Source organism: Carcharhinus amblyrhynchos, chromosome 3 (assembly GCF_965287045.1).
Source record: "Carcharhinus amblyrhynchos chromosome 3, sCarAmb.v2.hapA, whole genome shotgun sequence".
NCBI classification, from domain to species: Eukaryota; Metazoa; Chordata; class Chondrichthyes; order Carcharhiniformes; family Carcharhinidae; genus Carcharhinus; species Carcharhinus amblyrhynchos.
Window position 1 is genome coordinate 92874577 of NC_137326.1, and position 16867 is coordinate 92891443.

General features: G+C 45.1%; 1 protein-coding gene across 1 annotated transcript in view; it reads left to right on the plus strand.

Moving 5' to 3' along the window:
• Positions 1–16867, plus strand: part of prss59 (serine protease 59, putative) — a 62663-nt gene that overhangs the window by 15452 nt on the left and 30344 nt on the right. Inside the window, exon 4 of the mRNA XM_080186403.1 lies at positions 1008–1143. Within this exon, the coding sequence (XP_080042529.1) occupies positions 1008–1143 (136 nt within the window). The remainder of the gene's footprint in view (positions 1–1007; positions 1144–16867) is intronic.

Sequence of the window (16867 nt, forward strand, 5' to 3'; positions counted from 1 at the left end):
TATACGGAAAGATATCAATGATGAATAAGAAGGCCAAAAATTAACCCTATTACAAGCATGAGACTCTTTTGACATGGTGTTAACATTACCAAAAGAATCTTCTCCAACATTGAACATATCTACAACAAAAACAGAAAATGCTGGAAAATCTCAGCAGGTCTGACAGCATCTGTGGAGAGAGAATAGAGCCAACGTTTTGAGTCTGGATGACCCTTTGTCAGAGCGCAAAGAACACATCTAACCTGACTTTGAGAGGTTGATCCAAAAAAAATTGAACATTTGCTACCACAATACTCATCTGGTTCTTTTTTTATACATAAAACCATTTTTGGTTATTTGGTGTGAATAAATGATTCCTATCTGATAAATAGGTTACTATGCGCTAGAATGAATCCTGTGACTGATTGTAATAAATGGATCTTAATATATGGTAGGTTTTAGAACCTGCTTGGTTATCATTATTCTGAATCTCTAGCTGACACATTGTGGAATATTTGATTGCGTGTTTCGTTTGTAGATCTAGAGATTTTAACTTGACTAATTAAATATATAGTTACATTCTGAAACCTTGCTGCCATTTATGCCAGTGGGATCTTATGGTCCTGCGGACAGTGCACCGCCATCGTGGGTTTCCTTGCAGCGAGGGGTGTGTTCAATGGGAAACCCCATTATCAATAGCAGGACATCGTACCCTGCGTCCAATGGGCGAGGTGCTGCTTCCCGCCGCCAAGAAACAAGGCGCTGAGAGGGAGGAAATTCCCACCCATAGGGTGGGATATTACAGTCTCGCTCAGGTGAGAATGGAAATCTCCACCCAACGTCAACAGAGATTTCCGTTGTCGGACTCTTGCCCACGCCGATTCCGTGGCGGGCAAGGGGGTAGAGTTCCAGCCAAAGATTCTTTTCCCGAGTTTACTGCTAGACTCAGTAAACATTTGAAATTTCTGAATGATTGTCACAGGAGAAAATATTAATAAATTTGGGACCTCATTTTCAATATTTTTCAGAGTATTTGGAAGTGGTGAATTATTCCTTGGAAAGTTTCAATAGCCCATGTCCTTTGCTGGTGAAGGATGCCTCTGACACATTGATAAAGATGCTGGCAAATGCTAGCAAGCATAGACAGATAACACGAGATTTCCGGTAAGTATGGTAGGTTACAAAAACATGTAACATGAAGCATTTTATGAAGTTGCTTGAACATATTTAAAAACAGGTGGCACTGTAAATGTCACACACTCAGGCGGGTAATGTTGGAATATTCGGTAGAGAAACATCAATCTGCTGTCAGGCTAACCCTTTCAAAGGATAACACAGGACCGATTCTACATCACAGTAATCAACAACTTCAAAAATTCAGAACATAATGACTGGTGAGGTTGATCAGTCAGTCCAAATAGCTTAAAATTCCTCATGCAGTGTTCAGTTGGTTCTTAAATGATTACTTTGCCTTGATCTGTTTGAGAATGCATTCACATGTCTGATTAGAATGGTCTTGGATGTTAATCCTGAAGTTCCCTTTTATTATCTTGTACCTGTGATCACTTTCCTACTCACAAAAGGTGATATTTTTGATTTACCTTCCCATTCTATGGACTATTTTGTACTCCTCTATAGAATACTTTTTTCATATTTTGGTTTCCAAAATGTGAAAACCCAGGTTTCTCATTGTAACTTGAGCCTCGATAGCTGGAATCAGCCTTGTGTTTGAATGTTTTTCATGTGGGTCCCTGAACTGTTGTTTCATCCATTCGCTTTATGGATACTGTTTGATTTGCTGTCCATTCTAGCATCTTCTGTTTAATATTTCCAACAGCTTTTTCGCTTTTCAATTTTCTTGGCTTCATTGTTTGCTGCTCTGCGTTGGTTAAACATATTGAACGTTGATTTTACTACGACTCCTCATTCTACGCCATCCTCTTTTTTCAATATGATCCCTGGAGTTAGTGTGATGCTGTCTCTCCCTCTCAGCGCAATAAACCTTACAATGTGGTGTGTGTGTTCATGAGTGTGCACATGTGTGCAGAAGTCAGAACGATGACCTCTCCTTGATATGGGATATTTCCCATTTATCTAAAACAGTTGGCCTACGGGCTACATGGAGGTAGGTCTCCGGGACAGAAAAGACCTACTTAGATGTTACCTTCGGTCAGCTATTCCAGAATTAAGGGGGATTAATACCTTTCTACCTCTTGGGTGTTGATTCTGATGTTCAAGCATAAACATTGGACGGGATTCTCCCAAGTGGAGTAAATCCCCTTGTTTTATTTTCAGTGGGATTTTCAAAATGAATCTCCCACACTCTGTTCTTTTTTGCGCTCTGCAGTGCTCAAAGAAAATTACAGCACAGGAACAGGCCCTTCAGCCCTCCAAGCCTGCACCGACCAGGCTGCCTGACTGGACTAAACCCCCTTCTCTTCTGGGGACCATATTCCCCTATTCCCATCCTATTCATGTATTTGTCCAGATGTCCCTTAAAACTCACTATCATATCTGCTTCCACTACCTCCCTCGGTATCGAGCTCCAGGCACCCACCACCCTCTGTGTAAAAAAAACTTGCCTCGTACATCTCCTTTAAACCTCGCATCTTAAACCTATGTCCCCTAGTAATTGATTCTTCAACACTGGGAAAAAGCTTCTGAGTATCCACTCTGTCCCTGTCCCTCATAATCTTGTCGACTTTGCCCCCTCAACCTCCGTCATTCCAGTGAGAACAGTTTCTCCAATCTTTCCTCATAGCTAATGCCCTCCATACCAGGCAACATTTTCTGTACTCTTTCCAAAGCCTGCTCATCTTTCTAGTAGTGTGGCGACCAGAATTGAACACAATATTGTAAGTGCGGCCTAATTAAGATTCTATAAAGCTGCAACATGACTTGGCAATTTTTAAACTCAATGCCCCTGCCAATGAAGGCAAGCATACTATATGCCTTCTTGACTACCTTCTCCACCTGTGTGGCCACTTTCAGTGACCTGTGTACCTGTACACCCAGATCCCTTTGCCTATCAATACTTTTAAGGTTCTGCCATTTACTGTATATTTCCTATCAGTATTAGACCTTCCAAAATGCATTAAGAACATAGGAAATAGGAGCAGGAGTAGGCCATCTAGCCCCTTGAGCCTGCCCTGCCATTCAATAAGATCATGGCTGATCTGATAGTTGTTCCATTCCACTTACTCGCTTGCTCCCCATAACCCTTAATTCCCTTATTGGTCAGAAATCTATCTAACTGTGACTTAACACATTTAACGAGGTAGCCTCCACTGCTTCAATGGGCAGAGAATTCCAAAGATTCACTAACCTCTGGGAGAAGAAGTTCCTCCTCAACTCTGTTCTAAATTGACTCCCCTTATTTTGAGGCTGTGCCTTCTAGTTCTTGTTTCCTTTCTAAGTGGAAATAATCTCTCTGCTTCTACCCTGTCTAGCCCCTTCATTATCTTATATGTCTCTATAAGATCTCCCCTCAGCCTTCTAAACTCCAACGAGTACAGGCCCAATCTACTCAATATCTCCTCATAAGCTAACCCCTTCATCTCCAGAATCAACCTGGTGAACCTCCTCTGTACTCCCTCCAAGGCCAATATATCCTTTTGCAAATAAGAGGACCAAAACTGCACATAGTACTCTAGTTGCCATCTCACCAGTACCTTGTACAATTGCAGCATGACTTCCTTGCTTTTATACTCCACCCCCCTCATGACAAAGGCCAACATTCCTTTTGCCTTCTTGATCACCTGCTGCACCTGTAAACTGAGTTTTTGTGATTCATGCACAAGGATCCCCAGGTCCCTCTGCACAGTAGCATGTTGTAATTTTTCACCATTTCAATAATAGTCCATTTTACTATTATTCCTTCCAAAGTGGATAACCTCACACTTGCCAACATTATACTCCATCTGCCAGATCCTCACCCACTCACTTAGCCTATCTAAATCTCTCTGCAGACTTTCTGTGTCCTCCACGCAATTTGCTTTCCCACTTATCTTTGTGTCACCTGCAAACTTTGTCACCCTGCACTCGGTCCCCTCCTCCAGATCGTCTATGTATATGGTAAACAGTTGAGGCCCCAGCACCAATCGCTGCAGCACGCCACTAGTCACTGATTGCCAACTGGAAAAGCACCCATTTATTCCAACTCTCTGCTTCCTGTTAGATAGCCAATCCTCAATCCACACTAACACTTTACCCCCAACTCCGTGTACCTTAATCTTATGCAGCAACCTTTTGTGAGGCACCTTAGTGAACGCCTTCTGGAAACCTAAAAACACCACATCCACTGGTTCCCCTCTGTCAACTGCACATTTGTCTGGATTAAACTCCATCTGCCATCTTCTGCCCAAGCCTCCAACCAACCTATGTCTTACTGTATCCTCTGATGTCCTTATCGCTATCCGCAAATCCACCAACCTTTGTGGCGTCTGCAAACTTACTAATCAAACCAGTTACATTTTTCTCCAAATCATTTATGTATATTACAAACAGCAACGGTCCCAGCACTGATCCCTGAGTAACACCATTTGTCACAGCTCTCCATTCAGAAACATACTGTTCCACCGCTATACTCTGTCTTCTATGACCGAGCCAGTTCTGTATCCACCTTGCTAGCTCACCTCTGATCCCATGCAATCCCATTCATCTTCTGCACCAGTCTGCCATGAGGATCTTGTTAAAGGCCCTATTGAAGTCCATGTAGCCAACATCCATCTGCCCTACCCTCATCAATCATCTTCGTCACTTCTTTGAGAAACTCGATGAAGCTGATGAGACATGACTTCCACTTCACAAAACCATGTTGCCTCTACTAATATGTCCACTTATTTCCAAATGGGAGTAAATCCTGTCTTGAAGAATCTGCTCCAATAATTTCCCTAGCACTAATGTAAGGCTCACCGGCCTGTAGTTACCTGGATTATTTTTGCTACCCTTCTTAAACAAAGGGACAACATTGACTATTCTCCAATCCTCTGGGACTTTCCCTGTAGCCAGTGAGGATACAGAGATTTACCTCAAGGCCCCAGCAATTTCCTCCCTTGCATCTCTCAGTATTTTGGGATATATCCCATCAGGCCCTGGGAACTTGTCTACCTTAATGCTTCTCAAGAACCTCAATACCTCCTTTTTTGATATCAACATGACCCAAACTATCTACATACCCTTTCTCAGATTCATCATCCACCAAGTCCTTCTCTTTGGTGAATGCTGACACAAAGTATTCATTTAATACATCGCCCATTTCCTCTGGCTCCATACATAGATTCTCTCTCCTGTACTTGAGTGGGCCAACCTTCTCCCTGGCTACCCTCTTTCTCTTTATATATGTATGAATCGCCTTGGGATTTTCCTTAATTCTGCTGGCCAATGATTTTCCATGACCCCTTTTAGCCGTCCTTACTCCTTGCATAACTTTCTTTTGACTTTCCTTGTATTCCACACTTGCTTCGTATGTTCCCAGCCTCCTAGCCTTCTTTTTTCTCTAACTAGTCTCACTATCTCTCATTATCCAAAGTTCCCAAAACATGCCATACTTATCCTTCATCTTTAAGGAATGTACTGATCCTGAATCCCTATCAACTTACACTTGAAAGCCTCCCACATGCCAGATGTTGATTTGCCCTTAAACAGCTGCCCACAACCTGCATTCTTCAATTCCTGTTTAATATTGTTGTAATTAGCCTTCCCCCAGTTTAGCACCTTAACTTGAGGACTATACTTTTCTTTGTCTATCAGTACCTTCAAGCTTACTGAATTGTGGTCACTGTTCCCGAACTGCTCCCCTACTGAAACATCAACCACCTGGCGGAGCTCATTCCCCAATACCAGTTCCAGTATGGCCCCTTCTCTAGTTGGGCCATCTATACAGTGTTTAAAGAAGCTCTTCTGGATGCTTCTTACAAACTCTGTCCCATTCATGCCCCTAGCACTAAGTGAGTCCTAGTCAATATAGAAGAAATTAAAATCTCCCACCACAATCACCCTGTTACTTTTACACCTTGCCAAAACCTACCTACATATCTGTTCTTTGATCTTCTGCTGGCAGTTGGGAGGCCTATAATAAACCCCCAACATTGTGACTACACCCTTCCTATTCCTGAGCTCTACCCACAGTGCCTCACAGTATGAGCCCTCCAAAGTGTCTTTCCACAGTACAGCTGTGATATTCTCCTTAACCAGTAGTGCAACTCCCCATCCCTTTTACATACCCCTCTATCCTGCCTGAAACATCTGTATCCTGCAATGTTAAGCTGCCAATTCTGTCCTTCCCTTAACCAAGCTCTGTAATAGCAACAACATCATAGTTCCAAGTATTAATCCAAGCTCTAAGTTCATCAGCCTTATCTGTTATACTTCTTGCATTGAAACAAATGCACTTCAGTTCCTCTGCCACCTCTACCTGCACTGGTATGAATCTCATTAAAAATCTGGGGTGGGCCTATTCCCACTGGAGGGGCCAACAGCATAGTGGTGAGTGGACCACTGCGCATGCGCTGATCTGTCAACGCTGAGGTCTGCACATGTGCATTGGCCCCACACTGCTGGCCTCCCGGTCACTGGCCAGTCCTGTGACCCCACAAGACTCCCCTGCACCCAGATCACTGCCCCCTGGATGCAGCCATGCCAGCCTTGACACACTTCACCCACCCCTCCCCGGTCCACCATGATCTGCCACCTCCCCCACCAGCAGTCCCAATCTCCCTCCCACAATCTTGATTCCCCACCCCCTTAGTCCTGATCTTCTCCCCTCTGATGGCCACCCTGATTGCTGGCCTCCATCACCGCTGACTGCAGAATGGCATCAAGACCCCCCCCATGCCACTGATCTCCTTCCCAGAGGCCCCACCCTGCTCCCATTATGCCCCATCCCTTGAAACTGCCAGGTGGGCAGTGCCAAGGCCCCCCCTTGGGCATTGTCACGTGGGTAGTGCTGGGGCCAGCCTGGCACTGCCAAACTGGCATTGCCCTGAGGGCAACCCCTTCTCCCCCAACCTCCTAGGGGGCCTCTGTAGCTCCTTTTCACTCTAGAGGGGCTGGGCCGCCAGCTCCCCACAAGTGGAGAGCTATTGTAAACCCAGCTGCAGTGAACCACTCCTGGCAGGAGTGGAGACTCTAGTCAGATTGAAATGAACCTTTGAATATATTATGCAGCTCCCTGTCGATTTCTAGTGTGGAGCTGATGGTGCTGGAAATCTGGTGGCCAGAGACTCGTGGAGGCCATGACTCCCTGCTGGAAGCTTGCTATACGGCCTCCGCTTGAGTCTCCTGGCCTGCTGGACTGCTTTAGCAGTCCCCATAGAGTCCAGTGGTGCATCCTGCAATTAAGAGTCAACAATCTTTCTCTTTTAAGCTGATTGGATAGTCCAAAAATGGACAGGACAACAAGAAAAACGTTGGCCATGAAATTTCAATTTGAACAGCAAATTTTTTCTGTTTTGGCCATGATTGGGTACAGTTTAAATCCTCTTGTTTTCAGAAGTGTTCTGTTTTGAGTTTTACCCAACTCAAAACTTACCATGAAGCAGGGAAATTGGGCATTGTTTTAAAACATAATTTCGCAAAAATATTGCTTTAATGAATATTACTTTAGACACAGTTTGATTAAACCTACTGAAAATGGATTTATCACTGAAAAGAGTATTTGAAACACCAAACTGGATTTTACAGAGCATTGTGTTTTCCATTCCTCTGACTAAAAGGTCAGTCAAGTGTCCAACTATGAAAAATCGAGCTGTTTGCAGCCATTTTACTCTTGACAGGGTGCTAATTTGCTCATCTGGCCAATCTGGGTTAACTGTTCCATCTGGCAAGGAAGTGTCACCTTACAGAGCTGCCAGCCAATCCAATTGACTGGTCTCAGCAGCTCCAGATTCGAGCTGTGGCCATTGCTGGGATAACAGCAAGTTCCCAAAGAAAACAAGGTTGTGGAGGCCAGACCAAAGGCAGGATCAGGGAATCGATGGGACTTGGCTGGCGTCAAGGAGAGGGATGCAGGTCTGAGTTTGAGAGGCTGGTGGGGATTAAAGGGTGGGACACAACCTTGATTGGAGGTGCCAATGATTTCAGGAAAAGTGTGCCAATGAAAATTCTGATTTGATTTATTATTGTCACATGTATTAGCATACAGTGAAAAGTATTGTTTCTTGTGCACATACCATTCAAACAGAAGGAAACAAGAGAGTGCGGAACGTAGTGTTACAGTCATAGCTAGGGTGCAGAGAAAGATCAACTTAATGCAAGGTAAATCCATTTAAAAGTCTGACAGCAGCAGGGTAGATGCTGTTCTTGAGTCGGTTGGTACGAGACCTCAGACTTCTGTATCGTCTCAAAGGAAGAAGGTGGAAGAGAGAATGTCCAGGATGCGTGGGATCCATAATTATTCTGGCTGCTTTGCCGAAGCAGCAGGAAGTGTAGACAGAATCAATGCATGGGAAGTTGGTTTGCATGAGGGATTGGGCTACATTCATGACCTCCTTGCGGTCTTGGGCAGAGCAGGAGCCATACCAAGCTATGTTACAACCTGAAAGAACAGTTCCTATTGTGCATCTGCAAAAGTTGGTGAGAGTTGTAGCTGACATGTCAAATTTCTTTAGTCTTCTGAGAAAGTAGAGATGTTGGTGGCTTTCTTAACTGTAATATCAACACGAAATGTGAAACGTTTCAAAAATTTTGAAATATTGTGAAGCCAATTATGTTTCTGTTGTAACCTCAACAATCAGTGCTCTACAGTTAATGTGTCGCTGCTCTCGGGATAAGGATGGGGTGAAAAACATCAAATTGAGATTCAACAACAACTTTCATCTATATAATGCCTTTAAAGTACAAAACCTCACAAAGTGCTTGACAAGAGCATAATTAGACCAAAGGTGACACTGAGCCTAAGAAGAGAATATTTGGATAGGTGAGGCATGTTTGAAGCAGCTTCAGAAAAGAGGAGAGAAAGGTTGAGAGGCAAAGACATTTGGGGTGGGAATTCCGAAATTTAGACAGGTGAATGCATGGCTGACAATGGTGGGGCAAAAGATCGGGGAGATATGCAAAAGGCTGAAGTTGGAGGAAACCAGAACTCTTGGACAGTTGTAAGGGTTGAGGAGGACACAGAAATAGGCAGGGGTGAGATCATGGGAGATCTGAACGCAAGAAGCAGAATTCTTTCTCCTGAATTGTTGTCCTGGGGAACATGTGCACGAGGATTTCAAGTAAGAAGATGTTGACTTTAACTGTGCTGCTTTGACGATTCAAATGACTTTGAACAGAATTTTCTAAGATTTGCTGTACAGCTGAGTTTCTGATTCACTGCCTGCTGCAAGTCCACTGGTGTAATACCCCAGAAGACTGTGAATGCCGTTGCCCACAAGCATCTGCATAATCTAACTGTCCTTTTGTGTACAAAACTCAGATATTTACTTGTGGTCCTGCAAAGTGAACTTTTTTATTACTCCATTTGAGGGCACTGTTTCTTCACTAATATTTGATACATGATCACAAGTTGGGCATAATATTTTCACCTTTACTTTTCAAGAAATGGGCAATATTGGATCATGTCCCTTTTAAGGATTTTGTTTACAGCAGCAAGGACCATATAAGCCTCCAGCCTTAAATGTTTAATGGCTACAGATACCTTTGTTTCTTTACTTGCCAATATTGACAGGCTTGTTTTTTCTGCTACTTTCGTCTCTGAACATGCTTATATCTACTGTGGAGCTTTTAGGAGTCACTTTAGAGCATAAATGCTTCAAGCCAGGGAAGGATTTGCCTGATGTCATAAATCACAAGCTTGAGTGAATTTCATAATGAGATTACTGAACTGCAATGCGCTCCACATATCGTTTTTATTACAAATCTTGCATGTTCTTCACGGCATGTTAGTGGATGCAATGTTTTGTAACAAGAGACTGCTGAGCTTTAGAAGTTGCCATCCCTCCCAGTACAGCCAGTGATGCCCCTCATCCAAAAATTGGACTTCTCCCTAACTGTACTCCATGCTACAGGTTTTCTCTCTCCACTCTGTCACAATGCGAGATCACTGCCATTTCCTGTGTTTTTTTTCCCTGTCTCCCATTAGCTTATCTCTCTCCTTTCATTCCCCTTGACTAACTGATGTCCTGAAGAGAGTTTTTGTCCCTTTTCATTCCTAGTGATCCTCATTCTACTTTCCTGTTCCACCACTTTAGTGTCTGACTCTATCTCTGTTTCTATTTTACACATGCCTCATGTCACCAATAAAATCAAATGTTTGTTTAGTGGACCTAGATTGCCCACTGTCTTTTGTTTCAATCCTTCTCTTTTTGTCATCTTTTCCTACTTCACTCCTCACGTGTGCATCCTATCTTCCTTTGCTGTTCTTTCATTCCACGTCTTTTTCTTTGCATTTTTCTTCAAATTTCTATTTTATTCCATTATCTTTTATTTATTCTCCCTATTTCTACTTTTTTTTTGCTTTTTCTCTTTCTTTCATGTTTTTTCACCCGTTCCATATTCCTGTAGCATTCATGTTGCTATGTGGCAAGTCTGCAGTGGAGGTGCATTCTGCAGAATAGAGAGGAGATTGGGAAGAAGCAAGCCACAATAAAAACAGTAATCAAGAGGCAACAGCTCACAGAGAGATTGAGAGGAAATGGACCCTGGAATATGTAGAGAACGGTTAGAAGAAGAAAGATTATTTGCTTGTTCATGCGTTAAAGTTCTGACCACATCACAATTAAGTGGATATTGTAAGCTCTGATTCTAACCAAAGTTACTTAGCGAAAAATGGTTGGGTTCAGGTCAGGTGCCCATTTTACACTCCCAGCCAATTTTACACCCCATTGAACATATACCAATGCAGTCTCACATTGGATGATCACAGATGTTTACATTTTCATTGATTTCTAAAAGTAGAAATTAAACCATTGAGAGCAAGCTCTGGGGCACAGTAAGCAATCAATGTTTACCAGAAGCAGTTCTGATTGGTTTGACCTCTGTTCCAGTGCTATACTGCGATCATTCTGTATGAGGCTACATCATTCTACATAGCACTTGTTCACTGAACTTCAACTAACTTTGCTCAGTTTATTCAAAGATTAGAAGTGCAGCCTTTGATGCCTCTCCTCCAGCTAGGCCAGGTTACATTGGTGGTTCTGTTTCACCCCGACCCATCTCGTCGCACCTCATCATCTGCCACCCCCCCCACCTGCCACCCCCCCCACCTGCCACCCCCCCCCCCCACCTGCCACCCCCCCCCCACCTGCCACCGCCACCCCCCCCCCCCCCCCACCCCCCACCCCCCAACCATCCCTCCAACCCCTATAGTCAGACCCCAGTTGGAAATCTCTGCCTCTGACACTTAACTCTCCCCATGTTAACCAAAATACATCATTGCATTGCTTATTCTTGACAACCTCCTCTCCACTTTCTCCAATTGAATCAAATGTACAACTGTGACTACAGTTCAGGAAAACAAGCCTGTCATTACCAGTGTGGGAGGCAAACTTGTTTTCCTGTCTTACCAGGAGTGGATTTATTTGTAATGGATCTGGTTCTCTGCTACTGTTCTGTAATGTCGCAATTTAGAACATTAGTCGTATGGAAGTTATTTTGTTGGACTGTGGTTAGAATGCCACTTCCTTCTAAGGGAAAGTTTCTTGCAAGATTTAGCTGGTCCATACAATGGGAACCAGCTGCTGTGCCTTTGTTTACTGACTGAGTCATAATCAATCAAGCAACTGGAAGGATAAACACTATAATGTGTTTTTCTTCTTCTCTCCTGCCCTCCTGTTAAAAGTGTATAATTCCCTTCTAGTGAAATGATCTGTGAATAGATCCGAGACTGCAACTTCACACACAGGTGTAATTCTAGTTCATTGGTAAGACTGAGTATCATTTTTCTTCCTATGGAAGGCCAGATCTAACAATGTGGCTAAGATTTGGCAAACCCTCATGAACTGCAATTAAGGGTTGGGTCTGCAGCTATGGAATGGTGAAGTCATTAAATTGCCACATTTTTGGATGATATGATAACACTTTCACATTTTGAATCATTTTACAAAATGAAATGCCACTACGCCCTCATAAATACTTTGGAGATATTTATCATATCTATTAAAAAGACAACTGTTATTAGATCAAGGCAATTGCTAAAATAATGCAGCATGAAAAGTTTGGAAATTACACCCCACTTGCTATAATGATATTTACCTTATGATTATCTCCTGGCTGCAACTGCCTTTGTTTATGCAGATGAATCTTTTATTCATCTGCAAAGAATTGCTCTAATTATTGGAATATGTGACGTGGTTTCTTGCACACTATACAGACAAGGCATGCCATACATACAGAAGGAAAGGAGAGAATGCAGAATGTAGTGTTACAGTCATAGCTAGGATGGAGAGAAAGATCAGCTTAATGCGAGGAAGATCCAAAAGTCTGATGGCAGCAGGGAAGAAGCAATTCTTGAGTTGGTTGCTATGAGTCCTTAGACTTTTGTATCTTTTACCCAATGGATGAAATGGAAGAGAGAATTTCTGAAGTACATGGGATCCCTAATTATGCTGGCTGCTTTTCTGAGGCAGCAGGAAGTATTGACGGAGTCAATGGATGGGAGGCTGGTTTGAGTGATGGACTGGGCTTCGTTCACAACCTTCTGTAGTTTCTTGTGGTCTTGGACAGAGCAGGAGCCATACCGAGCTGTAATACCACCAGAAAGAACGCTTTCTATGATGCATCTGTAAAGGTTGGTGAGAGTTGTAGCGGACATGCCAAATTTCCTTAGCGTCTTGAGAATGTAGAAGCTTTCTTAACTATAGTGTCGGCATTGGGGTCCAGGACAGGTTGTTGGTAATTTGGACATCTAAAAACTTGAAGCTCTCAACCATTTCTACTTCATCCCCATTGATGTAGACAGGGGCATGTCCTCTAGTATGCTGCCTAAAGTCGTGATGAAGAACGTCCTTCAAGGAGTGCCCAGAGTGGCAATCTACCTGGATGTCATTTTAATCTCAGGAGCTACGGAAAAGGTACATTTCTGAGAGTTTGGAGGGGATCTTATGGCTTTTTTCTGATGCTGCCATCAAATTAAAAGGGAAAAATGTATCTTCCAGATCAACAAGGTAATGTTAACTCGTGTACAGAGTGGACAAGGATGGATTACATCCTGTCGAAGAGAAGGTGAATGCCATAAAAAGGGCTCTCACTCCAAGGAGTACAATGGAATTAAGTTCTTCCCTAAGTTTCATAAACTATTATAGGAAATTCATATGAACTTGGCGATCCTGTTGACACCCCTCCATGTACTGTTAAAAGAAAATCAGAAATGGCCATGGCAAATGCCACAACAGAAAGTCTTTGCAAATGTCAAACAACAATTGCTGTCAACAGATATACTAGCCCATTATGGCTCCTTGAAACCACTCATTGTAATCTGTGATACCACCTCCTACGGGATAGGAGCAGTATTATCACACAGAGGGCCCGATTTTACCATCTAGTTGCACCTGTTTTCGGGCGCAAAAACTGGGTAAAGTCAAGCATGAGGTGATTAGAGCAATCTGTGCCTGCCTCTGTGCCCATTTCCCCTTTAGCAAGGCTGGAAAATGGTCGTGATCGGGACTGCACCCGAAATGGGTGTAGCAGCTATTTAAATGCATTTAAATAGACTTAGTGGGCTACATGCCCAATCTTACTGACATTTTCTCCTTTACTACTGCGTTCACCCATCCAGAATCGGCACAAAACAGACATGTTCCACTAAAGTCCAATTCGGGTGCTTCAGCTAGCAAGAGGAGGTAAGTGCTGAGTGTCTGATGGCCCTCTGCTTGAGATCGATTGGGTGGGGGGGGGTCTGACGGCTCTCTGTTTGAGATCAGTGTGGGGGAGAGAAGGGGCGTCCACTGCCACTCTGCCTGAGATCAGTGAGAGGGAAGTGGGGGGGATCCGCTGCCACTCTGCCTGAGATCAGTGAGAGGGAAGAGCGGGGATCCGCTGCCACTCTGCCTGAGATCAGTGAGAGGGAAGCGGGGGGGATCCGCTGCCACTCTGCCTGAGATCAGTGAGAGGGAAGAGCGGGGATCCGCTGCCACTCTGCCTGAGATCAGTGAGAGGGAAGGGCGGGGATCTGCTGCCACTCTGCCTGAGATCAGTGAGAGGGAAGAGCGGGGATCCGCTGCCACTCTGCCTGAGATCAGTGAGAGGGAAGCGGGGGGATCCGCTGCCACTCTGCCTGAGATCAGTGAGAGGGAAGGGCAGGGATCTGCTGCCACTCTGCCTGAGATCAGTGAGAGGGAAGGGCAGGGATCCGCTGCCACTCTGCCTGAGATCAGTGAGAGGGAAGGGCAGGGATCCGCTGCCACTCTGCCTGAGATCAGTGAGAGGGAAGGGCAGGGATCCGCTGCCACTCTGCCTGAGATCAGTGAGAGGGAAGGGCAGGGATCCGCTGCCACTCTGCCTGAGATCAGTGAGAGGGAAGGGCAGGGATCCGCTGCCACTCTGCCTGAGATCAGTGAGAGGGAAGGGGGGAGGGATCCACTGCCACTCTGCCTGAGATCAGTGAGAGGGAAGGGGTGTCCGCTGGCACACTGCCTGAGATCAGTGAGAGGGAAGGGGGGGGGATCCGCTGCCACACTGCCTGAGATCAGTGAGAGGGAAGGGGGGGGGATCCGCTGCCACACTGCCTGAGATCAGTGAGAGGGAAGGGGGGGGGATCCGCTGCCACACTGCCTGAGATCAGTGAGAGGGAAGGGGGGGGATCCGCTGCCACACTGCCTGAGATCAGTGAGAGGGAAGGGGGGGGATCCACTGCCACTCTGCCTGAGATCAGTGAGGAGGTGGGAGGGTTGGCGGTCGATCAGGGTGGCGGAGGAGGTGGGGGGAAAAGGGGGTCAGTAATGATGTGGGGGTGGCATTATCTGACCTGGCAGGAGAACCCCATTCTACCTTTTTGCTTTTCTGCACATGCGTAGTTGGAGGTGCTGATTGGCGCTACAGAGTTTTGGGCATGTTAAGCCCCACCCACAGACTTGTGCAGCACGATTTGGACTCGTTGATATTTTTTGAGACAGAGTGCGTATGGGGGCACCTGAGAACGGGTTTAAAAGTTGGATCTGAAACACTCCCAGTTTCAAGTCCCTCGGCACTTAGTTTCAAAATGTTAAAATAGGACCCAGAATGTCCAATTGCATACGCATCGTGAACCCGAGTGGATGCACAGAGGAAGTATGCCGAGACTGAAACAGAAGGTTTGACCATGGTGTTCACGGTGAAAAAGTTCTACCAATATGTCTAAGCTCGGCATTTCACCATAGTAACTGACCATAAACCTGTGCTGATTCCTCCCATCAGCCTGGATCCAATGCTAGGCACTATTATGAATATACCTTAAAACACCATCTAAGCAGGCACATAGCCAACACAAATGCCTTGAGCAGCCTGCCACTACCCACCAACTACCTTCTCTTCCAAAGATAGATCAAGTTGCCATAACTCTGGACTTCATGAATGCTCTGCCAGTATCCATCAAAGAAATCTAGGCATGCATCCAAAAGGACCCTATGTTGGCTAAACTATATCACATCATCCTAGGTGGACCACAAGGATGCCCTGCAGAGGATTTGAAACCTTATCTCTCTAAATATTAGGAGTTGAGTCTAGAAGATGGCATCATCTTTGGCATCATCTTGTGGGGTATCCAGGTTGTTGCCTGCATCCAGGCCAGTGACCAATATTTCAAGAATTGCACAATGGCCACCTAGGAATTTCTGAGATGAAAGTGCTTGCGAGGAGTTATGGCTGATGGCCTGGCACAGACAATGATGTTGAAAACCTGGTGAAGTGGTGCTAAACCCACTAGGAAAACCAGAAAGCCTCACTAACAGCCTTGTTGCGCCCTTGGGAATGACCAGGGAGACCCTGAATGTGAGTACATGCAAACTTCGCAGGGCCGTTTATGGGCTACATGTTTTTAATTCTCATCACTGATTCAGAATGATTGGCATGCACCGAATGGCTTCTACGACTTCTTACCCCTTAGAAAAACTCCAACAATCTTTTAGTATGCATGGTATACTCAAGATTCTTGTGACAGATAATGAGACCTCACTTACCAGCAGGGAGTTTCAGAGTTTCATGCATGCCAGATCAGATGATAAGGTTGCCTTGCAAGTGTGGGTGGCACATGGGACCTGAGAAGTGATGAGGACACAAACTTCAGGGGAGATGAAAGCATGTGTGGTAGAATCAGTGGAGGTGTCACTTGAACTTGCAATGTGAGAGTCCCCTATGTGATAGAAATGTGAGTGTAAGATTTGAATCCTGAGAAGAGTGAGTTCCCTGGCAGAATGGAGGAGATCATTCATACTTTGGTGGCACTGGATGGCTGTCCACTTCTGCAGGGCGTTAGCACTGATCGCTGCTGCCAACATCCCCCATGCTGGATTTGTGACCTTGGCACTGGCGCAGATACACACACCTCGATGGGATCACTAACTAGGCAGGACTCTGGGTCATTCACTGGTAAGTGCCTCACAGCTGAAGAGCCACAGCAGGTGGAGGAATGAGCAACCCAGGAAACTGGCACGTGGAAGGATGTGGGAGGCAGGACGATGATGTGCCCTTGGACCCGGTCATTCCAGAGTTGCGAGAGCTGCAAAGGTAGAGTCACAAGCATTAGGAAGGGATGACAGCAGCACTCCTCAGACTGCAAGGCCGACTGGAAGAGTTCCATCACATTCTATGTGAAGAGATGGTGCCATCAGTTCAGCGCGATGAGTCCAATGCTGCAAGGGTGGTGTCTGCAGTGAAGATCTTGGCACAGAACTCCATGGTAGGGAATGTCCGCACCATGGTCCAGCTCATGGCCTCCGTGTCTGAGGGCATGAGCTCCATGGTGCAGGGCTTCAAC